Source organism: Polyodon spathula, chromosome 25 (assembly GCF_017654505.1).
Source record: "Polyodon spathula isolate WHYD16114869_AA chromosome 25, ASM1765450v1, whole genome shotgun sequence".
NCBI classification, from domain to species: Eukaryota; Metazoa; Chordata; class Actinopteri; order Acipenseriformes; family Polyodontidae; genus Polyodon; species Polyodon spathula.
Window position 1 is genome coordinate 142,348 of NC_054558.1, and position 27,434 is coordinate 169,781.

Sequence of the window (27,434 nt, forward strand, 5' to 3'; positions counted from 1 at the left end):
CCGCCTCGCCCGCAGGGAACTCCGGGATCTGTAGTCCTTTAACTGGGTTCAGGTTATAACGTAGCTCTTTGTTAAACTACACTTCCCAGATTTACTTGCAATATTATTGCCAACCAATGACAGAGACGGCAGGCTAGCGCATGCGTGGCGGTGCCAGTGAAATAAGGTGGGCGGGGCAGACCAAAACTATGGAGATGCTTAATTAAAAAAAAAAAAGTAATTCAGCGCTAAATTGATGCTGATGTCTTTACATTTAGGATCGCAGCACTAATAGTTTTACTGTAACGTGCTGTCTGATAAACAAAGGGTGTGCTGCATGTGCCAGCTAGAACCGAAGAGCAGCTCTGAACTCGCATCAACAACACGTTAAAAACACAGTGTTTGAGTCAATGAACTAACAGCAACACCAACGACATATAATAAAATAAAAATGCAATTTAAAGATGTGTATTTAATGTATAGGACGAGTGCAGCAACAAGGACAAAATAAATAAATAAATAGACTATTCTACTTGTATTCAGCCTATTGAGTGGAGTGTACACTACAGATCTGTGAACGAGGTCTTGCTGGCTCAGTCTATTGAGTGGAGTGTACACTACAGATCTGTGAACGAGGTCTTGCTGGCTCAGTCTATTGAGTGGAGTGTACACTACAGATCTGTGAACGAGGTCTTGCTGGCTCAGTCTATTGAGTGGAGTGTACACTACAGATCTGTGAACGAGGTCTTGCTGGCTCAGTCTACTGAGTGGAGTGTACACTATAGATCTGTGAACGAGGTCTTGCTGGCTCAGCCTATTGAGTGGAGTGTACACTACAGATCTGTGAACGAGTGAACGAGATCTTGCTGGCTCAGTCTATTGAGTGGAGTGTACACTACAGATCTGTGAACGAGGTCTTGCTGGCTCGGTCTACTGAGTGGAGTGTACACTACAGATCTGTGAACAAGTTCTTGCTGGCTCAGTCTACTGAGTGGAGTGTACACTACAGATCTGTGAACAAGGTCTTGCTGGCTCAGTCTACTGAGTGGAGTGTACACTACAGATCTGTGAACAAGTTCTTGCTGGCTCAGTCTATTGAGTGAAGTGTACACTACAGATCTGTGAACGAGTTCTTGCTGGCTCAGTCTATTGAGTGGGGTGTACACTACAGATCTGTGAACGAGATCTTGCTGGCTCAGTCTATTGAGTGGGGTGTACCCTACAGATCTGTGAACGAGTTCTTGCTGGCTCAGCCTATTGAGTGGGGTGTACACTACAGATCTGTGAACAAGTTCTTGCTGGCTCAGTCTACTGAGTGGGGTGTACACTACAGATCTGTGAACAAGTTCTTGCTGGCTCAGTCTACTGAGTGGGGTGTACACTACAGATCTGTGAACGAGATCTTGCTGGCTCAGTCTATTGAGTGGAGGGTACACTACAGATCTGTGAACGAGTTCTTGCTGGCTCAGTCTATTGAGTGGAGTGTACACTACAGATCTGTGAACGAGGTCTTGCTGGCTCAGTCTATTGAGTGGAGTGTACACTACAGATCTGTGAACGAGGTCTTGCTGGCTCAGTCTATTGAGTGGAGTGTACACTACAGATCTGTGAACGAGGTCTTGCTGGCTCAGTCTATTGAGTGGATTGTACACTACAGTTATTTTGCTTAATGCATGAGACAGAGGAAATAGGTCAGAGGTAAACAATTGGACAGGCTCTACTGATTTTATTGCCCAGAGGGGTTGAGTGAGGATTTCCTTTTGCCCTCTTTAAAAGGGCAACGTCCGTTTTGGAATTACAGGCCTTTCAAAACCAAAACTACGACGGAAGGAAGCTGGACAAAGAATTGGAAACTAAAAACCATCTCCTTCTGTTTCCTCGCCTGGCAGTCGAGCGCACTGAGAGGCAATGCCCGATAAGTCTTATGGAGATGGAGTTTGTTTTTTTATTTCGACTGGTTGTGTGGTGTGTGTGTGTGTGTTGTGTGGGTTGGTGGGTGTGTTTGTGTGGTGTGTGTGTTTGTTGTGTTGTGTGCCACAGTAGTGGAAACAGGGTCCGCACTGAGTGGAATTCTTGATTGGTGGATGAAAAGTACAGCAGTCATTCAAATTCGTCATTTCATCGTTTTTGAGTCTGATTCTTTATTTCACTGTAGCTTTCTGATCCACACAATGGTAGCCGGGGCCCTTTATTCATCGAAGAAACCCCACACAATGCTTTATGGGCAACTGCAAAATCGCTCTCTCAAGTAGAACAGGAAGTGAGGCACATATAGGAAGTCATACGATACCAATGAAGTTTGCTATGCATTTGTACACGGATATGGTGCACATTGAAAAGGTATGCCTAACATTGCATGGAGACTGCGCGTTGTGCATCATAAGCTGCAGCTTTGCCTTGGTCCTGCACCACCTCGCTGGCAAGGCAACAGAGAATCTCTGCAGTGCTTCAGTGTACATTCCAGCAGAACACGCAGCTTCTGCTCCATTTGTGCACACTGCGGGGACTTTTGTCTTATCAGGTTGCTGATAAAGCGAGGAAAGGCAGGGATTATTTGCAGGCTGCAGCGGTGTTTGACAAAGTGATCATCAAGGCTTCGGAAGACAAGATTTTCCACGGAGCTCCTGGGCTATTTGTATAACATTTGTATAGCTGACTTCTGACTCTTTGTGGCCCGTCAGTTTCTCTTAACATATTGACTCAGGGAATGCACAATAGGAGACCTCTTTCTTTCTCATTCCTTGGCCATGCTGTCATTGTCCAAGGCTCTATAAATTTTGTGTTAAAGACGGGGGCCGGGGGCGGGGGTGGAGGATGTCAAATTTTCAAAAGAGTTTCATATTTTTTTTTTAATGGAGAACAAATACATTAATGTTACAAAATGGAAAAAAAAAAACACACACCAATAGGAATGATGAGAGGAGGAGTTTAAAAGCTGTAGCACTAACTGACATAGACATATGAAGCCCAACAGCAATTATTACAAATAAAAAATGCATACAGTGCATATCACAATTCACCTTAGTTTTTTTCAATATGTTTTAACCAGCCTCTCTGCTTAACCTATGCTTATATCATGCTGTATTTGTTAAAGTTTATGAAAATAGCCAAATTCCAACCCAAAATGACCTTGGCGCTGATAGATCTTTTTGACGGATAGATTTTATTATTACTTATTTGCCAAGTAGTACTAACACCCCAAAATATGACCTGGGCGCTTGATAGCTCTTTTTGACGTATAGTATTTTATTATTATTATTATTATTATTATTTGCAGTACTAACACAGTGCACAGGGAGTCCGGTGGCGTTGCCCTTTTAAGAGCGCTGGGAGGGAGGCTGGGGGTGACGTCACAGCGCATAGACTGGCGCTGATGCGAAGGCGCTGCTGGAGCGGCGGAGAGAGCGAGAGACGGTGAGTAACGGAGGCGAGCTTTAACCGGAGATCGTGCCTGTCAGACCGGGGCAGAGTAGGGACAAGCCGGGGTGATTGGGGCGCAGTCCGGAGCGCTGGAATAGGCGGTCAGGCGAGGGGGTTGCGAGGGATCCTCGGTGCAAAGCCCTGCCCTGTGGCAGCGGGAGCAGCCTGCACAGGCCGGGCGGAAGGGAGGTCCAGCAGCAAAGCGGAATATGGCGGAGAGACGGATTGCATTGCACTGTTAAAGAAACAAATTCATAAAAACAAGCACCCCTCAAAACTGCACTGGGGCAAAGCATGCTAACCGTGAAGCGCTGTGATCCATGATCCCGGCCGAGGGAACCTAGGCTTGATTTATCTTGTAAGTGTAACCAGGCTGTGCGCAGTGTTTTACTTTCGGGCTAAACTTTAAAAAAAAAAAAGTGCTGAGAGCGGAGAACACCTCGTAACATCCTCGGAGGCTCCCAGCTGCCTCGTTTGCATCCTCTAAACCCGGGGAGAGAGGCTCACCCGGCACCATTCACGACCCGGCTGTCAGAGCCGGTCGCGTCGCATTCACAAACATACACGCCAAAGTTTAACTGGGATGCTCGCTTTGAAGCTGTTTGTAAAATAGTACTGCTGGTAATGATGATGATAATAATAATAATAGTGTGTGGGTGGTCACGACAGGATTACACGTTTGCAATGCTACCAGTAACACAGTCTGGGTGTCGTTTCCCGAGTCGTGTAATTTTGCGTGCTGTTTGTTATCCGCTGGGGTGATGTGCAGTGCTGATTATAATTAACCAGTATTATTATCCATTACAGTTAGCAGCTCTTGGGTTTGTACGGAAGCGATGTCATCGTTTCTATGTGAATGTGTGAGATATATATAATAGATGGATAGATTTTTTTAGTTCGTTTTACATGTATTTGCACTTAACTGAAATGATCTCTTGTCTAGATGGTGAAGTGATAACGCAATTTACAGCACCCAGAGACGTGTGGTTTCAAAGTCAGTTTTAAGCCCAATTTTATAAGTGTGTTAAATATTACATACACAGTTTATACATTTGACTCTTAGACAGTGTAGAGCTGTGGATAGGGGCTCTTATGAAATGTATTATTAAAGGTGTGAATCCATAACTTCAGGCTGTGTAGAGTCACAACAGTAATGAATTATTGACTGCGATTCCCTCCAGTAGCGTCTTCAGATGCAATAATGTGTGAAGACGTTGATAACACTGCCGTGTTTTCTTTATTTCGTATTGTTTTTGTGTATCCCTCTGATTTCAGATATTCTCATTTTTTTGTAATTGTCTGTTAAGCGCGGGTTGAAAGTGACACGCTGTAGGCGATCTCCTTCAGTTAGTGCACTGAGATGAAGCGGCGCCTCTCTGAGGTGTGCTTAATAAATGAATAGGAGTGTGTGTGTCCAGCGCCCCGTGTTTGTGAGCGCTGTAAACACAGCTCAGCCCACAAGAGCATCTCTTTGAGCTTTCAGCTGACAGCGAGCTGCTCTTTACACACTGTTAGAGAAAGCCTTGTACTATCACACGGGTAGATTTTGGGGTAGATTTTATTTTTGTTTTTTTAAACTTTTCCTCATGAGCAAAATGTGCCCTGTTTTCCCGAATGGAAGTGGTAGATGAGCCACCGCTTGGCAGCGCTCCTTTAACCAAACTCTAACTGACTGAACGCTGCACCTGTGTGGCTGTGTGAGAGTTTGCATTGCCGAGAATAGGATTTTGCGCTGGAGCTTTGAAAACCAGCCTGGGATCATTTTGGAGAAAGATTGCTGTAGCGAGAGGAACAGCACGTGCATGAGTGGCATGCTGTATCTGAGCATTCCTGTGTTAATAAAACCTTGGAAAGCATTCTCTCTGGCACGGTGACGTCTCTGCCCTGCCAGCTCACACAGTTGTGACCTCGTTTCACAATTCCAGGTACTGGGATGTGCCCTTGACTGCGCTGCAGGGAGAGATCAAGCCTTGTGATTGGACAGGCTCTGCTGTAAGCGGCTGCTTCTTGTTACTGTCATGCGTGGCCCCCGGGCTGAGTTTGTGACTGACGGCTTGCAGTACTCCTGCATGTTAAACATGAGGAAACGAGTGCTGCCTGGCTTCATTCACACAGCATCGCCTCTAGCACAGCGCCTCTAAACTGCAGGCCGGCAATGCAGGAAAGCACTGTTTTTATTAGCGTCCAGTGCAGAATTCAAGAAGGAAGGTTTTAATGTGCCTCTGTTTTCATTCATTGATCATTTAAATGCCCGGGTGCCCTTTTGTTTGGAGCTTGCCTTCCTTCCTGTGTGTATGACATTGCTAGCACATGCATGTTTTCAGAGCCTGGAAGCAGGTGGACTGGAGCAGGTGTGTGTGATGCTGGGAGATGAGCAGTGTTTGGATTTCAGTTAAATCAGGAAAATATAAATGAACAAGCACCCTTGTTCTCAATAGGCAATCTAGCTTTTCTTCCGATGCTGTGAGTATAACAACGTGGAGCGGGCAGTGCTGCTGTAGAGTGGGCGCTGCCGTTCTCATTTCTAGCTGTCTGGTTATAAAACGACACACTTGGGTCGCTTGTGTTGCTGTTCATGGCTTGGTTTTCACAGCCGTGTTTTCACAGCTTAGCCGCTCAGCATGTTGTTATAGGTTAGAACCGTTCTGCTCTGAAGCTTCCTGTCGTTGCTTCCTGTCTTGACGTATTTATTATTTTCAAATTCAGATTATATATTTTTTTCATTGCTTTTGTGTCTAGCTGTTGTTTTTTTTTTCTTTTGCTGGTACAAAGGCATCCAGTTGAGGTGGATGATCTTGTCCAGGATCCGTTGAACAGTAGCTGACAAAATACTTGTGTGCAACTGCTGTGTGCAGCTGCCATTCCCTAGAGAGGTGTCTCCTGATAGAAAATCTGAGCTTACAAACACAATCATTTTGAAACACGGCGTCTGACACACCAGGCACAAGAACGTTCTCAGTTTGCATTCCCTGCTGGTCCAAATCTCTTACGCTTCCTGCTGTAGGTCATTTCACCTTGGCAGTCTCTTCAGAGTCAAGCCTCTTACTATCTGCATGTAGGGGAAGATGGATGGGAATAAGACTCCTGTTGCATAGCAGTTTCATCCAGTCCAGGTTTTAATACAACAAGTGTACCCTTTATTTCTAACCTTGTCTGCTGTAGCCATGGCTGCTGTTCTGTTTGTCGGGGATTACGTTTGTTGGCAGTTCAGGTGAAGTTGTCTTTCGGGTAATTGAACGGTTGATCCACTGATATCTGTGTCCTTCTGCAGTACGCAGAACAGTCCCTGCTGGGTGGAAACTGGTTCTTGCAGATGATGTGTTTTTGGTATTTTCCTGTAAACTCATTAGCGACAGTGATTGCTCTTCACCGCTCACATTGCAGAGCAGCCCTGTAGCTGCTACTGCACTGTGATAATGAAGTAATTCGCTTCTTGTTTACCCGATGATGCTCAAAATAAAGTCAGTTTTTAACATCTATCTGGGATCATTCAAATGTACCCCCAGCAGCAAACCATGCTCTTTTGCAATGCAGTCGCTGACACAGCAGCGAGGGAAGCTGGCTCTGGTACCGACAGCATTTTGCTACAGCGTGCAGCAGCAGACAGATTGACGGTGAAGGTACAGTATGAAACCAGCCTTGCGTCTGCATTCATTAAACCAGGTATACACTAGAAGTAAGCGTGTTTATTTTCCAGGAACTTTTTTTTGATTAGCTGATGTTTTGGTGCAGGATGTGTTCTGGAGGGAGTCTTCCCTCCTCCTGTGTCAGAGAACGCTGGTAATCGGTTGCATGTTTCTGACTGGGATTGCATTAGCACTGTGTTTGTTTGGGATTGATTGCCAGGAGACAGGTGTTGGATTGTAAAAACGACGTCATTTGCCAGCGGACTCCAGAGTGACGAAACCTTGTTAAACTCGCTTGACTGACAGTGGAGTTATTCACTTGAAAAACATCTGCAGGATAGCCCTGTGTAGTCAGGGGTGAGGACAGTGCTTATTTCATCTGCAGGATAGCCCTGTGTAGTCAGGGGTGAGGATAGTGCTTATTTCATCTGCAGGATAGCCCTTTGTAGTCAGGGGTGAGGACAGTGCTTATTTCATCTGCAGGATAGCCCTGTGTAGTCAGGGGTGAGGACAGTGCTTATTTCATCTGCAGGATAGCCCTTTGTAGTCAGGGGTGAGGACAGTGCTTATTTCATGCTTGACCGCCCCTTGACTGGATCAGTCAGTGGAGGTAATTGTGTTTACTGACATGCGTGTTTAGGTACAGCAGCACCTGGTTATCTGTCCACAACAGGTGATTCATCGGTGAATGGTTGCTGTATTCTTCTTTGTGCATTCTGGAGCAATCCAACCTTGTTTTCTGTTAGGGAAAGCAGTTCGCGCTATGCATGCGCACACACCCCCTCTTACACACACGCACACGCACACGCACACACACACACACACACACACACACTGCAGTAAAAGCTGATGTCAGGCGTTTCTTGTATTGAAACCTTTGCCAGTTGGAATAGCTGTTTTGAAGAAACTGACACAAAGCCTCTGGGTTTCTGGTCATTTTCAGCCTTCTGCTGAAGATTTGGGATTGAGCTTCTCTCAACAAAGCTTGCATTAGCCTGACAGATAAAGCTGCTGTTCCCTTTCCTGCTCTTCTCCTAGGTAGGGGTTGTAAAGGAAGTAGTGCACATCCCTTGATAACATTCACAGCACGGCTTTTTTTTTTTTAAAGGTAGGATATTTATATCTTTTAGTTTAAAAGCTAAAACATTTTTCTGTACTGTAGCATGAGCAATTACTTGGGTTCAGTATGGGTTTGGTTGAGTCATAGTTAGCAACAAGTCTGTACTGCTCCCTCACCCCTAACAGAAAGGGTGCTCCCTCCAGTTCAGGGCAGGGTTGGTGCAGAGTCTGTACTGCTCCCTCACCCCTAACAGAAAGGGTGCTCCCTCCAGTTCAGGGCAGGGTTGAGGCAGAGTCTGTACTGCTCCCTCACCCCTAACAGAAAGGGTGCTCCCTCCAGTTCAGGGCAGGCTTGAGGCACAGAGACTGAACTGCTCCCTCACCCCTAACAGAAAGGGTGCTCCCTCCAGTTCAGGGCAGGGTTGATGCAGAGTCTGTACTGCTCCCTCACCCCTAACAGAAAGGGTGCTCCCTCCAGTTCAGGGCAGGGTTGATGCAGAGTCTGTACTGCTCCCTCACCCCTAACAGAAAGGGTGCTCCCTCCAGTTCAGGGCAGGGTCGAGTCGTCGAATGTGATACAAGTCCTGAGAGCATTGCTGATCCCCAGCTGTTCCTGTGACTGGCATGGCACTGTGCAGTCCTCTGCAGTCCCTAACACATGCCTGTGCTTCCCAGGGATTAAAATGGATGCTGCTGCTGGCAGGACTCGCATTTCACTTCATTGTTTCTTAGGTAGAGTTACTGCCAGATGAAAAAAGAGAAGGAGCAGAATTAAACACCAAGTTGTCTTTTTAGTTGAACAAGCAGGCTGTTTCTGACTGGAGTGGTTTCAGCTTGTGCAGTTTCATGGCTTAGGTGAGATTTACTGTACATGTAGATGTAGGCTGCTATCATCATGAGCACTGTGCAGCCTCAACACGGTCTTCATGAGCACTGTGTCTTCATGAGCACTGTGCAGCCTCAGCACGGTCTTCATGAGCACTGTGCAGCCTCAGCACGGTCTTCATGAGCACTGTGCAGCCTCAGCACGGTCTTCATGAGCACTGTGCAGCCTCAGCCTCAAGCACGGTCTTCATGCAGCACTCAGCAACTGTTCTTGGGCAGGCTTGCGATCTCTGCAGCGCCTCCCTCCCGAGCTCTCTCAAAAAAGCCGCTTCCTCAAACGGTTCTTCATGAGCACGCTTGTGCAGCCTTCAGCACGGTCTTATGAGCATGAAGCCCCTATCTCCCTGTGCAGCCTCAGCACGGTCTTCATGAGCGCTGTGCAGCCTCAGCACGGTCTTCATGAGCGCTGTGCAGCCTCAGCACGGTCTTCATGAGCGCTGTGCAGCCTCAGCACGGTCTTCATGAGCGCTGTGCAGCCTCAGCACGGTCTTCATGAGCACTGTGCAGCCTCAGCACGGTCTTCATGAGCACTGTGCAGCCTCAGCACGGTCTTCATGAGCACTGTGCAGCCTCAGCACGGTCTTCATGAGCACTGTGCAGCCTCAGCACGGTCTTCATGTGTCGCTGTGAAATCTCAGGAAATGATCAAACAGGAAAAGCTGTCTTTTACAAATGCAGATTTCAGTTTGATTCGGTAGAGATTAGTGACTGAATTATGCAGTCATAGGAGTTTCATTTTGAATTTATTTGAAAATGACACTATATAGGGCTTTTAAATGTTGGATTTGTGGGGCTTGTGTAATGTGGTGGTTCATCATTTTCCTGCAGTACTTTGCCCTGCACAGACCGTGCCCTAAAGGGGTTTCTATATCATCCATATGAGGGCTTCCGTGTTTCTACACAGAATTGCAGTGAACGAAACAGTGTCATCTGAGCATCTTTTACCACACTAGTATAAGCTACTCCTGGAATTGAGCATTTTATAAAACACTAAAACATGTGCTTCTTTCAGAACTGCACATTTGAGACCTGAATGAGTGAGGGGAAAAAAATTTAAAATCGCAAACTGTTTTCTTTTTTTAGCTGCATTAACTGTAATGCTCGGGTGATTTGAAGTGTCTTTGAATTAGAACACAGATGATCGTAACCCTGTGCAGACACACACTGAGGCGTGGAACAGAAGGCTGGGGCCAGGGTTAAGTACAAAGCCTTTTCCCTTGGCTGTGTGCACAGTGCTGTTTGTTGAAGGCAGGAGTAACTGAACACCACTATGCATGCTTTGCTCTGAGCAGGTCTTTGGGGGCCGACCCACACTAATGTTCATGCGCTGCAAATAATTGTCCTCTTTATTAAAGTGAAACAATGTAGATTCTGTATTGGTCTTGAAGCGCCGCTCCGCGAGCAGGGCTGCAGTGTTTGAAACACACAAGGCCATTGAAAACCCAGCGCTGTTTATTTGGTTGCTGTTAGTTACATTTTTGTATGTTTATTTTGGGTTCTTATCTGTTTTGCAGCTGAACACATTCGGTTCCTTATAATCTTTTTAAAGTTCCTCCTTCCTGCAGCTCTTTGTCTTTTACAGATTGAACCATTCGTATCGTTAGATCGACTCGCTGTGTTCTAACTGGGGGTGTAACGGGACCCCAATCTCACGATAACAATGTGTACCACGATGTGCCGGTCGTGATCCGATATGCACCACGCTGCACATGATCATCCTGATGGGCTACTTGCATGATGCATAACAAGATCAAATGATCCTGGGCTCACCGCCCACCAGAGACCCCTGCAGTCTGGCCGCTGGCAGGGCGCCTGCGGGCTTTCCTGTAAGCTTCCCAGAGCGGCGTTGTCCTCCGACGCTGCAGCTCTGAGGTGGCTGCAACCCACCGGTGGTGTGAAAGAACTGTCGGCTTCGCCTAGACTATTCTAACGATTGCGGAGGGAACAAGGTTCGTCATTTGCTGCCACTAAGCTACGCCTGGGCAGGAGTATTCCCCCCCCCCCCCCCCCCTCTGTCACACAAGCAGAAACGTTCAAGGCGGCTGCCAGTATCCGCGCCCCGACCTCCAGCCGGTGAACTGAGCCTAAAATAATTGGCTATTCTAAATTGTGAGAAAGTTTTAAGCAGTTACTATATAAAAAATTAAAGACAAACATTAAAGCAGCTGGGCAGAGTATGTGTCCCAGTACACTTCGCTCTTCTTCGTTCAAGAGCCGCTTGCTGAACTACAGTGAGCTGTGCTGTGCTTTTGGTCTCCTCTCAGCGTGCAAACGAGACAGAGCTCTACTGCTCGCTCCAGCGTTTACCTGCTCATGCGTTTGCGTTGTGTGCCCTCCCTGCATCTCGAGTGTAGAGCGTTGCTCACTCAAACGCCATCTCAATGGGGGACTAAGTGGAAACCGCAAGACTCGTCTAACCAGTGAAGAGAGCCAGGCTTGATTCCAGGATTTCTGCAGGAACTCGCTGTGCCAGTCTGTCCCCTCGCCGTGCTGGATTTAGGAATTCCGATCTTCTGGAACGCACCAGCCTGGAAGCTGCTGTGCTCAAGTATTTTTAGGCTGCAAGGTTGCAGCAGCTGACTGGAATAACTGATAGTTTTGTATTGCTATCATTTTTAGATTGCCTGTCAGCACTGTTTTTTTCTTGGGTGGGGGGGGGGTTTGCAGTTCTGCAGCAGCAGGATTTTCCTCACAGTCTGCATGATTATTTGACCAGTCCTAAAATTAGCTGATGAATCACAAAACTTGTACAGTCCTTTTAAAGAAGCTTCCTCTTTATCTGAAGTCATACATTTATAGTTTGTTTCAGGAGATTCGGGAGCATGTTAGAAAGCAGTTGAATGCAGACCGAGTCCCGTTGGTGGAGCGGTGACAGATACTGATTTCTCAGCCTGTGTTGCACTTTGACAGCAGTTATGTCAGGGAGTTTTCCCTGATCAAAGTGCAATGCTGTACAATGTCTTCTAAACACGGTTTAAGCAATTGTTTGTTTCTTTGTTTCTTTTTACCCACTATTTGAATGATTTTCTGATATCTGATAATGGGGTATGGCATCATGACTTTGGGATCATTAGAACCTGCATGAAATATAAAGCGAGCCAATAATGTGAATAGAAACATCAGGGATCTGTATGTCTCAGAAATGTTCATACTTTTTAATTGGTCTTCAGTAACATTAAAGAGGAAAACGCCTTCTGAAAGGTCGGCCAGCACTTCCGGCCATGTGCTGCAGCAGCCATGCAGCAGGCTTCTGACTGTGTGACGGTCAGGAAGGACAGGGGCCATGTCCGAGACGACACAGAGAGGCTTCATCTCACAATGTCCAGGCTAGTGGGCAGGGAGTGCTGTGCATCACAAAGCTCATCACTGCGCAGCGTGTAGGAGTACGAGTGCATGCCCTCTTCTACTCCTCTTGAGAAATGAATCCTGCCAAGACTGTGAACAGGGAACACAAACAGAGCTGCATTAATAATCAGAGAGATTATTAATAATAACCAGAGAGCATACCATATATTAACTTGACGCTGTTATGGCTGGTTTCACAGACCCTGATTAGCATGAGTCTGGACCCTAGTTTTTCTGTGGGTTATTGCAGGGGAACCCCGGTCTCTAGTTTTTCTGTGGGTTATTGCAGGGGAACCCCGGTCTCTAATTTGTTCTTTTGAAACGGTTGAAACACAAGGAAGCAGTTCTATGTTTGGATTTCAACTGTAATCTTCTATTAGGACTTTTTAAATGACTCTTAAGCACAAGGTTAATAATCTGAATGAGCCGCATTTCTCTGACAAGACTCTCGGCTTTCTGTCAACTTCTTGAAAGCGTGTGTTTCTGTGTCGTTATCTGAGCAGTTTTATCAGAATGAGTCAGTGCAATACGAGAGGGGTCACTGACTGTAGCAGTGCTTTAAGCAGGCTTTGAAAGATTGAGCCCACTCCCTTGCAATAGGGGATTTTCATGCTGGTTTGGGGCGAAAAGCTTTTTCATAATCAGTGAGTCAACAAGAGAACTGAAAAACCATCTCGTTGTTAGTCACCGACTTATTGAAAGCCAGACTGCTGCAAACCATCAATGTTACTTTCTGAAATCTGATGAAAAAAATCTTTCTACCGGGAATTGAAAACATGGCCTCCTTAGAATGATCTTGTATTTCCAGTCAGTCCATCCCTCTCTGTCTTAGTGCTCCCGAGCAAGGCTGTTTAACAAAAGGCTTCATAGTGCTGATGAAATGCAAGTGCTGGAGACACTGGCCACTGCTGGAGTACGGCACCAAAAACACAAAGAAAGAAAGAAGTAAAGTGAATTTCTTCTGAAAGTTATTCCCTGACCTGCCTCCAGTTTAATGAGCGCTGATGCAGAACACAGTGATTTTCACATTGTTTTCCAGTAAAGCCCAGCTGGTATGTGCAGGAGGGCAGTCCAGTCCGTGCTCTGCTGGCAGTTGGTGTTGCTGTGAGAGTTCAGAGGATTGTGTGACTCGGTTTACACTAGCAGCTTGTACAAGCCAGCCTTTGTCCACAAGTTGAATTGCTAGTGGGTAGTTAAACATTTCCAGTGGGCTGATAAGAAATGGCTCTGGTATTTCAAGCTTCAGAAAATGAACAGGCTATAGCAAATGTTCCCGAATATTCATATCTTATTGAGTCTTACGAAAACATACTGAGATTTGTTTTTAGTCATGAATGTTTCCTTGTCGATTGTTTGAGAATACACAAGAGGGATTCATTTCCTTTATTTTTTTTTGGTGGTATTTTTAAATGCAGAAATAAAGAAGCAGCACAAAACATGGAATGGCTTGCATACATTTTGAGTGGCAGCTGCTTAAATGTGGTCTTGTGCAAAACAAAGATTTCAGTGTAAAGGCTTAAGCATTACGATGACTGTTTGATCACTTGACGTTTTGAGTTGGTTGTGGTCAGGCGGTCACGCTGTACCGCACATCATTGCGGGTGTTTAAAACGTTACACCCTTGAGGGGTTTGAGAACGCCATGGTAACTGGTGCAGCTTGACCACAGGTGCAGTGAGGTCTGCTGGGGTTGGATATGTGGTCACTTCTAACTGAAGGAATTGTTCTGCTTTGTCGAGTTTGCTTTCCCAGTTTTAGATCTGTTTCAAACCCTTTGCCTGTAATACAGCATAGCATACAGGACTGAGCAGAAGAGCACAGCGCACAGCAGGACTGATTTACCGACGGCTGTTCGGGTTACAGGGTTCCAACAATCATGGTTTGGATAATCAGGGTTTTACTCTAGTCTGCTTTTGACTGAAAGGCCTTGTTTTCAGGAACAGGAAAACTAAAAGAAAAGATTGCGGGAACTCTAATCAATACCTCGTCACCTTCATCTGGAAGAATGTGTTTAGCAGCAATGCTGTTTTACCTTGAGCAAAATGTGAAACGCAAGAGCAACAGGAATATTGATCTGCACACAGACTGGAGAAAACAGTCACGTAAATGAGAAACGAACACGTTGAGAGTGCATGCTTGCTTCGAATGGTGTAAAATGAACAGGCCTATTTGCAACAGTGCTGGTGCTCAGAGAGGAGAGGTGTACTGTGGGAACAGAAAGCCAGCATTGTTACAGGAGGGAGCGTGATCTAGATCCGCTGGGATCCTCAGAAGAGATTACATTGAAACTCCTCCTGAAGCAGAACAGTGAAGGATGTAAAACCTCTTGTGGGGAATAATTTATCTGCCTCCTAGTCTGTGATGTTGCCAGTGACTATCGGCAAACAGACACACTGTAAACAGCAGCAGCATCACACGGTACTGGTAGACTTTGAACCCTGTTTACTTTATAAAGCAGCATAGTTGATACAACGAGAGCCACATGATTCACAATCCCCTGCATACTGTCCATGCAAAGAAGAGAGCCACACGATTCACAAGCCCCTGCATACTGTCCATGCAAAGAAGAGAGCCACACGATTCACAAGCCCCTGCATACTGTCCATGCAAAGAAGAGAGCCACACGATTCACAAGCCCCTGCATACTGTCCATGCAAAGAAGAGAGCCACACGATTCACAATCCCCTGCATACTGTCCATGCAAAGAAGAGAGCCACACGATTCACAATCCCCTGCATACTGTCCATGCAAAGAAGAGAGCCACACGATTCACAAGCCCCTGCATACTGTCCATGCAAAGAAGAGAGCCACACGATTCACAATCCCCTGCATACTGTCCATGCAAAGAAGAGAGCCACACGATTCACAATCCCCTGCATACTGTCCATGCAAAGAAGAGAGCCACACGATTCACAATCCCCTGCATACTGTCCATGCAAAGAAGAGAGCCACACGATTCACAATCCCCTGCATACTGTCCATGCAAAGAAGAGGGCCACACGATTCACAATCCCCTGCATACTGTCCATGCAAAGAAGAGAGCCACACGATTCACAATCCCCTGCATACTGTCCATGCAAAGAAGAGAGCCACACGATTCACAATCCCCTGCATGCTGTCCATGCCCAGTGCATACTTCTGTTGCTGTAGATCTGCTGTTTTTCTTTTAATACAATGGTTTCTTAAACTCCTCTGGTTAAACTCCCAGGATACTGGGTGGGTGCAGAACATTGTTTTGCTATTTTTCTCTGAAATAGTGTTTTTTTGAACTTGGGCTGACTGCACTCTAACAGTTTTTATTAACAGAGTGCGTCACGTCATTTAAAACTACAGTCAAGTAGAAACATGTGTCTGTATTGCATTTATCCAAGGATACTGTGTCCAGTTTAGTCCCCTCACTGCAAAAAAAGACATTATTGCACTTGAAGGTACAGAGAAGAGCAACTAGGCTGGTCCCAGGACTCAATGAGCCGTGAGGGCAGGTTAACAAGAGTGAGTCTATAAAATGGGAGACAGTGCAGAGAAGTGACTTCAGGTTCGGCACAGAGAGTAGAACCAGGTGATAGTAAACAGAAGCTGAATGGAAGCAAGTGGAGAATGGAAGGTAAAAAGCACCTTTGTACAGAGAGTTAGAAATGCATGGAACAGCCTCACAGGTGATGTAGTAGAATCTTCAAACACTGGAAACATTGAACACCTATTCTGTCCTGTTAAAATACGATCTCACTAGTACGGGCGAGTGGGGTGCTAAACAGGGACGAACCTTGAACAGCCTTTTCTCATTGCCAAGCCTTTTTTTTCCTTATTGTCTTGGTCCTCTTATGTAGCACTTTGCCTGGCGTGCAAAATAATGTTTCACTTTTTAAGCAGTACAGATCACTCCAGTTACTGTGGTAAATCAGTAGCACACCACACACAGAAAACCTCTACAAAACCGCAGTCAGACTCCCCACCATGTCTTGTGTGTTTATTTGTAGAGCTGGCTTGTCTTGTGTGGTATTTGCTAGACTTTACAAGATGCTGCGTGCTGTGTAGGGTCAGTGTCTTACTGCTGTTCATGTTCTCTTGTAGTTGTGGGGCTCCAGTGTGATACAGCAGACTCTGTGGATGGGGTGCTGATTGCTTCATGGAAAGGTGTTGTATTCTCCACTCAGCCTGACTTGCAAGCACAGTAACTCGCACCAAAACACGAGGTTTTGGTGCATTTGATGAGTCACGATGTCACGTGAGCTCCTTTTTCATTTCTGAGTCGGCTCGCCTCTATTTCACCAGGGGCTTTCCTTCTTTTGCAGCCGAAGTGTATTGGCTGAAATCCTAACCCTCCACTGGTTTTGAAAAGCCTGCTTTTGTGTTGTCGAGGCGTTGCCCATGATCCTTAGAGCTGCTGTGAGGCAGGGCAGAATATACGAATTCCAGGAATCAAACCACTTGTCATATTTGTGGAGTATTCACAGCCTTACATGGAGAAACAGCCCCCTTGCCAGAAAAGGATAATTGTTTGATGATGTCATTGTTTTAAAAGGGCCCTGCGCTAGAAAGCCAGGCAGAGGACAGGCGAGAGAAGGCAGTGTTTATGGCATGCTCCTCCGTTCTCCTTATTTGTCGGGGAAACTCTGGGAGGAAAGAGCAACGAGGCCTGTGCTGCAGGTTCATTGAAGAGGCATTTCCTAATATGGGGTGTCTGTGTGAAATGAAATAGTTTCCATTTGTCGTTAACGTTTTTCTTAGAATCTTTGTGGAATAAAAATGACTCCATTTCATTCATTAAGCTATCGTTTGAGTTGAAGTCCAGCGCTGGCTAGAATGGAAAGTGGAGCGTGCATTTGTTTCAAACTCTCCTCCTGTGCTAGACTAGCTCACCAGTCCTCCAGAGAGGAATGCTATGGGTGGCTTTACCAGGATGATACGCTGGATAAAAACACTCTCGTTTTTAGAGCTGTCATGCCTGATCGAGTCTGACAGGCTGTAGAACTGTCTCTGCATTGATTTTGTCTGTGTTTATTTCTTTAATGTGGGATTTTATTCTTGAAGGATGAGTATTTCTGCATTGTTCATTCCCTCATGTCTGGAGGCACCTGTCTTGCACGGGTTTTTAGATGCGTCTCTTACTGCTGTGAGTCTATCAGGACTGAATTCTAAATGAACCCTGTGGATACTGAAGACAGCACATACCAGACATGAGATTACAAATTAGCATGAGGTGATTGCTTGAAGTGTGTTTTCAAACAGCATTTTTTAGGTCTGACTTAATTCATTTTATTCTTATCTGTTTCTCAGCAATGTGTCAAGGAAATATAGTCTCTCGCATCTCTTTTGATGTAGTGGTTTTTTGATGTTTATAATAAAATAACGTAAAATAGGCAGCTAAAAATTCTTAGCAGTGTTATGGAAATAAAAGGGTGGTCCCCGTGCACCCTTTAATATCCCCTCTCAGGCGTGTCCTGGTTTGTAAAATGACTACAGATATTTGACCTGCTGTGCAGCGCCTGGTTTTATTTCGATAAGATTATTTGAGATTTCAGTTTTTCGTTTGAAGTTTGGTTACTTCAGGTTCGTTTGAGGTTTCAGTGCTTGATGTTGCAAATCGAGGTTGAATGAAAACACCAGGGAGGTTATGTTGAATTTTCGTTACGGACTCTCTTATGCACCAGTTAGAATTGAGAGTTTAATTCCATTGCATTTCGCCAGTGCCTTCTACCAGGGCTAGTAATTGTCCTGAAGTTTGACTCTTCCCCTTTTGAAATGGGGACAGCGCTTTGGCGCTCAGTGAGCAGCGTATGGATTCCCTCCTTCAGTTTGAACTGTTCTGTTCCAGTGCAGTGGGAGGGTGTTGAGGTCAGCGGCGGGTCAGGGTTAGGAGGCTTGTCTTCCCGTTTCTTCTGTAAGCTGTGCTCCTCGTTTCAGTGTGAGCTGTAACCTGTGCCTCTCTTTCGTTTCAGATTGAGACGCTGTTTTCTGAACAGGCCACACTATGCGTGAATACAAGCTTGTGGTCCTCGGCTCGGGGGGTGTGGGGAAGTCCGCTCTGGTGAGTGCGCTGGCAGGGCTGAGTCTAGAGTACAGCTGACCCTGACTCTCGCTGGAAAAGCAGACTGCAGAGCTGCTGGAAACTGTGCTGGCACCTTCCTGTCTCTCTTCTGCTTCTCCAAATCGAGGAGCAGTGCTGTGCAGCCTTCCCTTACAGAAATCGAGGAGCAATGTTGTGCAGCCTTCCCTTACAGAAATAGATGCAAGTCTCTCTCATGGTTTAATTTGTCTTTTATGTGCATTGCCTTCAAGTACAATGGCCATTGCTTCCTCTTTCGCTATCTGACTTGCACATTAAAAACAGTGAATTAATGACTGGATCTTATTCAGTACACTGCTAAGTATTTGCATTCCTTGTTTCGTTTTTTTTCCAGACAGTACAATTCGTACAGGGAATATTTGTTGAAAAATATGACCCCACAATAGAAGATTCATACAGAAAGGTAAGTTTTCCAAAGTACGTTTTCAGAAACACGATCACTGCTAATAATGCAGTTACTGATAGGAAGATTTCAGTGCAATAAGTGATCATGCCTGGACAAAATGACCAATAATCTCGAAATCGTGTCATTGCAACCCTTAGTCAGACCCCATTTTAAATGAGTCGTTGGCTTATTTCTTTTTTTACATAAAAATATTTCCGAACGAGAGGAGGCCATTCGGCCCGTCCTAAGCTGGTCCTGTTCCTAGTGGCTGATTGATCTCAAAGCTTTGTAAAGTCATGTTTGAAGGGATCCCAGCCCTGCTTGGATTAGTCTTGCTGCTGTTCTCTGGACTCTCTCCAGGGCCGCTGTGGTATATAATGGCTAGGTTGTTATGGATAATTTCTTCATTCTTTTTCTCCTCTTTCCCCCCCATACAGCAAGTGGAAGTAGACGGACAACAATGTATGCTTGAAATTCTCGACACAGCAGGGACAGTAAGAGAGCGTTTTGCTTTGTTTTACTATGAGTGATCAGGGCAGGGGTAACATGATCAACCCTGGGAACATATAGCGTGGGGCAATTATTCACACAAACATGGGGGGGGGTGGGGGGTCAATCTAATGGTGATGCCAGGGGGGGGTATCAATCTAATGGTGCCAGAGCCTTGAGTTAATGAAGGACCAGGTATCAATCTAATGATAGTGCCAGAGCCTTGAGTTAATCTAGGACCAGGTATCAATCTAATGATAGTGCCAGAGCCTTGAGTTAATGAAGGAAGGACCAGGTATCAGAGCCTCTAATGATAGTGCCAGAGCCTTGAGTTAATGAAGGACCAGGTATCAATCTAATGATAGTGCTAGAGCCTTGAGTTAATGAAGGACCAGGTATCAATCCCTGAAATGAATTACACAGGAGCACATGCTCTCCAGTTGTACTCAGTAATATAATTCAGGCCCTCTTACTACCTCAAGCAGTTTGTTCCTCATTTGTTAATGGTTTTGATAATTGATCTACATTGTCCAATACCGCAGTTGGGTTTAATTATGATTTTTGACTCATTTTAACAGTGAAAAATATATCTGAATATGCATATGGGTTTTGAAAGAATACGTAAACAGAAAGTAACTTTCAGATCAAATATACAATGTAAACTATATAAACCTCCGATAATGAATTTTCCAAACTAATAAGTGGAACTGATTGTAGATTCGTGTTCCTGAGAATGTGTTTCAGGTTAGGAGTGCATGATCAAGGCATAGTGGAGTTCATCTGGACAGACGAACAGACACTTGACACTGTTAGTGAAGGGGGACCCTGGTCTCGTGTGGACACATGATTTGAGGACACTGAACACTTTTTATTTTTGGTCCACAGGAGCAGTTCACAGCGATGAGAGACCTGTACATGAAGAACGGCCAGGGTTTCGCTTTAGTATATTCTATTACAGCACAGTCAACGTTTAACGACCTCCAGGACTTGAGAGAACAGATCCTACGAGTGAAGGACACTGAAGATGTAAGTAGCTTCTAGACTGCATTGATCCTGCAGGGCTGTGTTGCACACAGTGGGCATGAGTATATCGATGTTCCTCTGCACTGTACCACACCTCTCCTTCTGACATTCAAGGTGCCAGCTGCTTTAAACTTTAATAATGCTCTAGTCATGAGGGCACAGCCATGGCAGGGGATGGGTGTCGCTGACAGACTTGTTCTGTATGGCTGCTGCTGTTTCATTGCTAGCAGGAGAGTATGGCTCGGCTTTCACACACAGCTGAAGTGCAGCTTTCATTCAGTTACCGCAAATGGAGTTCTGTGTTGATCCCGCTGCTCACTGTTGACGAGTCAACGTTAAACTGTCCTTTTGTCATTAAGCGGATCACACTAGCTTTTAATAATACAAGTGAAGTGCAGTTAGCAGGCTCTCCTCCTCTCTGATTCCACAGCAGGGTGTGAAGCACGACACTCGGTCCATGAGGCTGCACTGTGAAGTTGGAGGTGGATGGGGGGAGATGGTTTAAACTCGTCTGTAACTGGGTGTATTATTCTGGATTGGGCAAGTTCAGTAAGGGTTTGTCCTCCTTTGTGTGGCTGCTCAGTGTCTGACCAGCTCCCCTTCTTGTTTCCCCGCAGGTCCCAATGATTCTGGTTGGCAATAAATGTGATCTGGAGGACGAGCGGGTCGTGGGGAAGGAACAGGGTCAGAACCTAGCAAGACAGTGGAACAACTGTGCCTTTTTAGAGTCCTCTGCAAAGTCAAAGATCAACGTTAATGAGGTAAGACTGACAGAGCAGCGAGTGAACGAGCGCCACGTGTTTATTCCAGGACACTCACTGCAGCCACGCTACAGCCAAACAGTGACGTGTTTTAAATGAGCAAAAATGAGTCCTCCCAATTCTCAGATCTCCTGAGTTCCAGTAACTCTCTTTCACACACCCTTGTTTTATTCAGCTCTGCTTTTTGTTTGTTGGCTTTTAAAATAAACCAATGTCCTCGCTCACAATAAAATTACAAGAGAGGGACAATCCCGTCTTTTTGCTCTGTTCGTAGTCATGGTTATTGCTTGAGATTCTTCACTTGGCTTTTAACAACAGTTTGGTATTTAACAGCCATTTGGGGAAAGTTGTAAATATCCCTGCTGATTCACGCAGACACACCCAGCATCTCAGCAGACAAATCAGTCGTCGATGGGAAGCGAGAGGAACAGGACCTCTTCTTGCACTGGCTGTGGCGCTAAGCTTTCTTTAACTTTAGAGGATCATCGCCAATTTAGAATTTTTCAGTACAACAAATAAAAACTAAATAAATTGTCAAACTACTTTAACAAAATGATTGAGTTGATTTTAGTTCTCTTTACAGCAAGCAAAGTGCGGATCATTAACACAAGTACGCTTTCTCCTTCCGTAGATCTTTTATGACCTGGTCAGACAGATCAATAGGAAAACGCCAGTGGAAAAGAAAAAGGCTAAAAAGAAATCGTCCTGCCTGCTGCTGTGAGAGTCCAGCCAGCAGCAGCGGCAGCAGCAGCTCTGAGCATGGTGAGTGAGCCAGCGCTGGCCAGCCTTGACGAGACCAGCTTCTGAAACTGCCGCCGGGACAACGGGACGTTTCCAGAAAGCATTCGCTCTTCACTCAGTACATTTCCAGTTTTGCACGCTGGTTTCGTGGTGCAGGTGGACTGGGCTGCAGCTCCAGTTTCATTCTGAGATGACAGTTTTGCACGCTGGTTTCATGGTGCAGGTGGACTGGGCTGCAGCTCCAGTTTCATTCTGAGATGACAGTTTTGCACGCTGGTTTCATGGTGCAGGTGGACTGGGCTGCAGCTCCAGTTTCATTCTGAGATGACAGTTTTGCACGCTGGTTTCATGGTGCAGGTGGACCGGGCTGCAGCTCCAGTTTCATTCTGAGGTGACAGTTTTGCACACTGGTTTCATGGTGCAGGTGGAATGGGTTGTGTGCTGATGAATGCATGCAGATACATTGGTAGATCTAATAAGTTCACTGCAGTTTTGAGAGGAGTGTTTTTCATAGACCTGGATACAGGTGTGCTGTGCTACTAGAGTGTGGCTCAGTGTCTCTCAAGTGTAATGAGTTCTGAATGTGAAGGCAGTCCTGGTAGCTTCAATGGTCTGCTGTTTGTGCTCCTTATCTTTCATACAGCAGAGCTGAAGCCACCCACTGGAGCACTTACCACAGGAGATCGCCTTTAATCTTTTCCATGCTTGGGCATATTTCCATGGAAACGCCATTGATCTTATGGAGACCTTATTTTTGAGTGTTGTGTTTTTTTTGGTGGTTGTTCTTGTAAATGTCTTGAAACCATTAACCCCGAGTTTACTGGCTGCATATGAAGTGGCGAGCGGGTTGTTTTAGTTCTGCTGTGGTACAGTGACCTCCCTTGTGTTATCTTTGACTGCTTCACTTCCTTGTGTTTTAGTGTGTGAGTGAGATTGAGAGATTATCTCTAATGTATTACGTGGCTCGCTGCTACTGCACTTCACAATCAATTGGTTATTTATCTGGATCTTTTGTAGTTCTGGTGTGCAATATCTTGTGTTGCTTTGGCCTTCTAGCCAATATTACTGCAGCTAGTGGAAGTACTATGAGGTATTAGTTCCACTTGGGAGGAGTGTTGCAGGGGGGACATGTTATTGGTTACACTGGTGTACCAGAGGCATTTGGGAGCTCCATTAAGAAACAGGATTGCTGTAACCTTTTAAAAACCTTTCACACCTGTAGCACGTTGCTCTTCTTGTTCCAGAACGTGCATCGGCGAATACCACCACTAGGGTCTCCAAGATGAAAGGGTTAACGAGCGCTGCTTTCAATGTGTTGATACAGCAGCACACTGATTTTGAGAAAATAAATGAATGACACGGAATCTGCAAACCGAGTTGCTGCCCTGAAAATTCAGGCGGTGGGTTATTAATACTGTAAAGAGGAACAAGAAAATGCTGACAGACAGAACGGAAGGCATGCAATCCAGTCAGTGACTTCTTTTAAAAATAATATTGCTGCGCCTGCTGAAAGGCCCTGGTTTTACACACTCCAGCGACGAGGTGACAGGAAGACTGCACAAAGACATTTCACCCAATGAAGAGATTTTAAACATGACAACGCTTTTTCAGATCAGCAAGCGGCCAGGCCAAGAGAGAGCTGCATCTTTACAGGCTAGTGTGGAAACATTGCTTCATAGTGCTGTTCACTGCAGTGTGGCCTTCACTGCTTCCGGTCTGGATCAAGTCGCACGCAAGCACGCTCTGTTGATATGGCACACAGTTAGGCTCAAATGCTTTTTTGTTTGCTCTAGATGATGCAGTCTCTCATCACAAAGCAAATGGGAGCTCTTTAGTACAGCAGCGTGTTTGTTTAATTGAAATATTAAATCCTCTTGGAGATCAGTAATCCATTATAGCCTTCAATGCTGCGGCTGTACTTGTATTCTCTTTGTAACATCAGAAAAAATGCATCTTAAACATTCAGAAGTAAACGCGCTGTGAATTGTGTGGGAGTTCGATAAACTCCACACAGGCTTGTTTCTGCATGTATCTCTGAATTGCCCCGTGGCTGATTTGCACAAAGAAGCGATGTTTACATGAATTCATTGAAATTTAATTGCAGAACTTGTAAACCTTGTGGCTAATTTCATATTGCACCTTGGAAGCCAGTGCAAGAGCCGTCGCAATGACGCAAGCATCAATTAAAACACGTGACCACTGGCACGCCAGCTTCATTTACAGCTGCACTCGCGTCGAGTAGCAGTGGCAGAAATCTCAAAACGGAAAGACAGCATTGTCTCAAAACGTTTTCAGGACACCTGCCCGGTGCTGCGTCAGTGATCTGCCTTTTCCTGCCAGTCTGCAATACCAGATGTCCCTGTTTATTCCAGTTCTTTAAACTGTGACTCTGTAAACCATGTTCTGTTCTTCAAACGTCTTTGCTGCCACTCAGATCTCTAAACCAGCAGGACGGGGCAGCTCTGGTGTGGGCAACGCCACCTTGTTTTGTCCTTTTTGTAGTTCGCATCAGCCCTGAAAGCTGGGTGGTGAAGTCCCAGGGGTGCCGCTGCTGCGGTTTCCAGTTTAAAATGAAACTGTTGAGCTTGATCTGAGAGCAGCAGCTCCCCCTCCTGGTCAGTCACAGTATTTTTTCACTAATTCATTTCCTCTTGGACGCTGCTGCAGAGTGTGTCAGTAGCCTGAAGGGAGCTGTTACAATTGAAAGGCTTGCTCTGTCACTTGAGCTCGGGGGTAGAGGGGTGGCTGACAGGCTGTAGATTATACGGGATGCGTCGCTGTTGTGTATGTACCTGCTTGTTATCTGTATGTACTGTCGTCTGTGCTTTGCGTCATATCTTTTTTATGTGAAAGCTAAAGGCAGCTCTCAAATGAGACATACGCTCCGGGGCTGTGAAGGGAGTCAGTCAGATTCATTTGAAGGGTGTGTGCTGTGCTCCGGGGCTGTGAAGGGAGCCAGTCAGATTCATTTGAAGGGGTGTGTGCTGTGCTCCGAGGCTGTGAAGGGAGTCAGTCAGATTCATTTGAAGGGGTGTGTGCTGTGCTCCGGGGCTGTGAAGGGAGTCAGTCAGATTCATTTGAAGGGGTGTGTGCTGTGCTGTGAAAGGGAGTCAGTCAGATTCATTTGAAGGGGTGTGTGCTGTGCTCCGGGGCTGTGAAGGGAGTCAGTCAGATTCATTTGAAGGGGTGTGTGCTGTGCTCCGGGGCTGTGAAGGGAGTCAGTCAGATTCATTTGAAGGGGTGTGTGCTGTGCTCCGGGGCTGTGAAGGGAGTCAGTCAGATTCATTTGAAGGGGTGTGTGCTGTGCTCCGGGGCTGTGAAGGGAGTCAGTCAGATTCATTTGAAGGGGTGTGTGCTGTGCTCCGGGGCTGTGAAGGGAGCCAGTCAGATTCATTTGAAGGGGTGTGTGCTGTGCTCCGGGGCTGTGAAGGGAGTCAGTCAGATTCATTTGAAGGGGTGTGTGCTGTGCTCCGGGGCTGGGGCTGTGAAGGGAGTCAGTCAGATTCAGTGCTCCAGGGCTGTTTTTTCTCATCCCTGCTGAGAGCACTGACATGTTGCTAGTAGGGTTTAGGCAGTTGGAATCCCAGTATAATCACTATTGCAATAGTCGGCTCTGTTGTGGCTCATGGCACAGTGGGGCACAATAATAGGTGATTCGCTTTTGTTCAGAACACAAGCCTAGTGGATTCTGATTGGCTATTAGTTTGAAATTCTAATTGCAGTTTCTTCCTAGGGTCAGGGGTTCACATGTAGGTGACCACCACAGATATTAAATCAATATGAATCTTGTTCATCATTGATGGAAATGTGCAGAAGTGACACAGTACACCACTGTGTGTTTTCACACCTCTAGAACATTGTGTGTCTCTTGCAGCTGTCACGCTCCTGCAGCTTGCATATGAAGCTCTTTATCAGTTCATTGCATTAGCCTTGTTTGGACAGTACAAGGTCAGTCTTTGTTCTAGATAAGCAAGCCTGGGATCATGTAGGGCTGCATGTCCATGTTGCGCCTGCAGTTCCAAGCAGTGATATTGTGCTGCTGCTACGTCTGGCATTTTTGATCCTTTAGGGTTAGTTGGATGAATAAATGTCAATGTTGAGATGGGATTGACCGATTCCTTTCTGTTTAATGCATTCAGAGAACTCAAAAGATGAACAGCCTCCACCACTGCAGGTAGCTTGTGTTCTGACTGGGGTGTGGATCAGGGGTGACTCTTGGCTTCGTGTTTAATGTTATCCCAGTTAAACGGTTCGGGTTTCTTCAGATTTTGACTGTAGAGTGATGACTTTTTACAGGAATCCTTATACAGTAAGTTTTTCTGTTAATATTCTGGGTTTATTCAAAGTCTAATCCTCAATTTCTACCCAGAATTCCTGGGTTTTACGAAAGCTGTCATAGTGAAAGTCAGTACTGGAGAATGTGTACCCCGTGCAAACCCACCATCTCTGTACAGTTACTGGTTTAATAGTGTAATATACCTGACTGTAGTACAGGCTGTACTGTTTGCAGTGAAGTATTCTGTTCCATCACATACAAGCCCTGACTGTACACAGGTGTACTGGTTGTCTTTTTTAATAAACACTTGTGCTTTGGAAATGATTCCTCTGCGATTTTGTGTTCTAAATGTTTCCTTTCCTCCACAGAATGCAGGAATGAAGAACTGTTGCCCAAATTGGAAGGTGCCAGCATTCCAGATTTAATACAAAACAATCTGAAAGTTACAAGCTGTCTGAAGAGGCTCCTGTTCTTTTCTGTATGGTTTAACTGAAGAATTCTGATTTCGGAGGACGGATTGGAACGATCCGCACCCCCCCACCCCCACCCCCACTCCCACCCCCCTGCATCGCTTCTTGGCAGAAAAAAAAAAGCAAACAGTATTTTCACCTTTTGCAATAGTAATTAAAAGATGAAAATAGTTCTGTTTGAATTGAATTGTTTGATCATGTGAATGCATGGACACGTTTCAAATGTTAGATGTTGCAAGTTGAATCAAGAATTGATAACGTGTGAGCCTTTTTGTTCTCACAGTACCCTCTTTTTTCTGAAGTACTAACAGCCCGACGGTAACAGTTTGAAGTCAGTGGACTGGCATCACAAACAGCATCGTCTTTCTGAAGTGACTGCATTTTATATCCTGGGACTTCAGGAATTCCATTCCTTTCGTGTTTCCCTTAATATATTCAAATTCAAATGTTTTGTGTGTAATGCTTTGGGAAAAATGGGTCTTTTATAGAAAAACAAACTGGGGGGGGAGAAAAAAACAAACTGATTTCTAAAATATATTCTACTAAACCAACTCTAATATTGCTTCGTGTGTTTTACTGTCAAATTAATGAATGAATGATTAAATTTTAGTACATTTTCATTATTTTGCGTTGTTTTTTTGTTTCCTTAAATTAAGAATCGAAAGGCCTATTCGCAAAGTATTTTTAAGGACCGTTTTAAAAATGCTTTTATTAAGGAATGTTTGTCAAAGAGCGGTTTAGATTAGATTAGACTGTGCTTAAAAATAATAATTCAAACCCTCTCAATCAAAACATTCCTAAAAGCAGTCCTTAACGTTGAGTCAGAAAAGTGTTTCACGACCGGGAATGCTGGTTCCCAGAGAAATGACATTACATGAGAACGAGCCTGGCCCCATGGGTTCATTGTGA

At 45.4% G+C, this 27,434-nt stretch overlaps 1 protein-coding gene across 3 annotated transcripts; it reads left to right on the top strand.

Annotated features, from left to right (window-relative positions):
- The first annotated feature begins 3,315 nt into the window (after window positions 1-3,315).
- On the top strand, window positions 3,316-27,145 carry LOC121299977 (ras-related protein Rap-1A). 3 transcript variants are annotated; one of them, XM_041228277.1, is made up of 8 exons: window positions 3,316-3,393; window positions 18,253-18,341; window positions 18,715-18,783; window positions 19,203-19,259; window positions 20,140-20,280; window positions 20,895-21,038; window positions 21,670-21,800; window positions 26,424-27,145. In XM_041228277.1, exons 2-7 carry the CDS (start codon window positions 18,285-18,287, stop codon window positions 21,757-21,759), a joined length of 558 nt encoding a protein of 185 aa, XP_041084211.1. In that variant the 5' UTR covers window positions 3,316-3,393; window positions 18,253-18,284; the 3' UTR covers window positions 21,760-21,800; window positions 26,424-27,145. The 3 variants fall into 3 exon arrangements, with proteins under 3 accessions (XP_041084211.1, XP_041084212.1, XP_041084210.1); XM_041228276.1 differs by lacking the exon at window positions 3,316-3,393 and adding an exon at window positions 3,400-3,757; XM_041228278.1 differs by lacking the exon at window positions 18,253-18,341 and having other exon boundaries at window positions 3,342-3,393.
- Window positions 27,146-27,434: the final 289 nt, after the last annotated feature.

Excerpts from the sequence above, each read along its gene's own strand:
- LOC121299977 (XM_041228277.1), top strand. The coding sequence starts at position 18,285 with ATGCGTGAATACAAGCTTGTGGTCCTCGGCTCGGGGGGTGTGGGGAAG. Across the intron at positions 18,784-19,202 it reads TAGAAGATTCATACAGAAAG|CAAGTGGAAGTAGACGGACA; the intron begins GTAAGTTTTCCA and ends CCCCCCATACAG. Across the intron at positions 21,039-21,669 it reads CAAAGATCAACGTTAATGAG|ATCTTTTATGACCTGGTCAG; the intron begins GTAAGACTGACA and ends CTCCTTCCGTAG.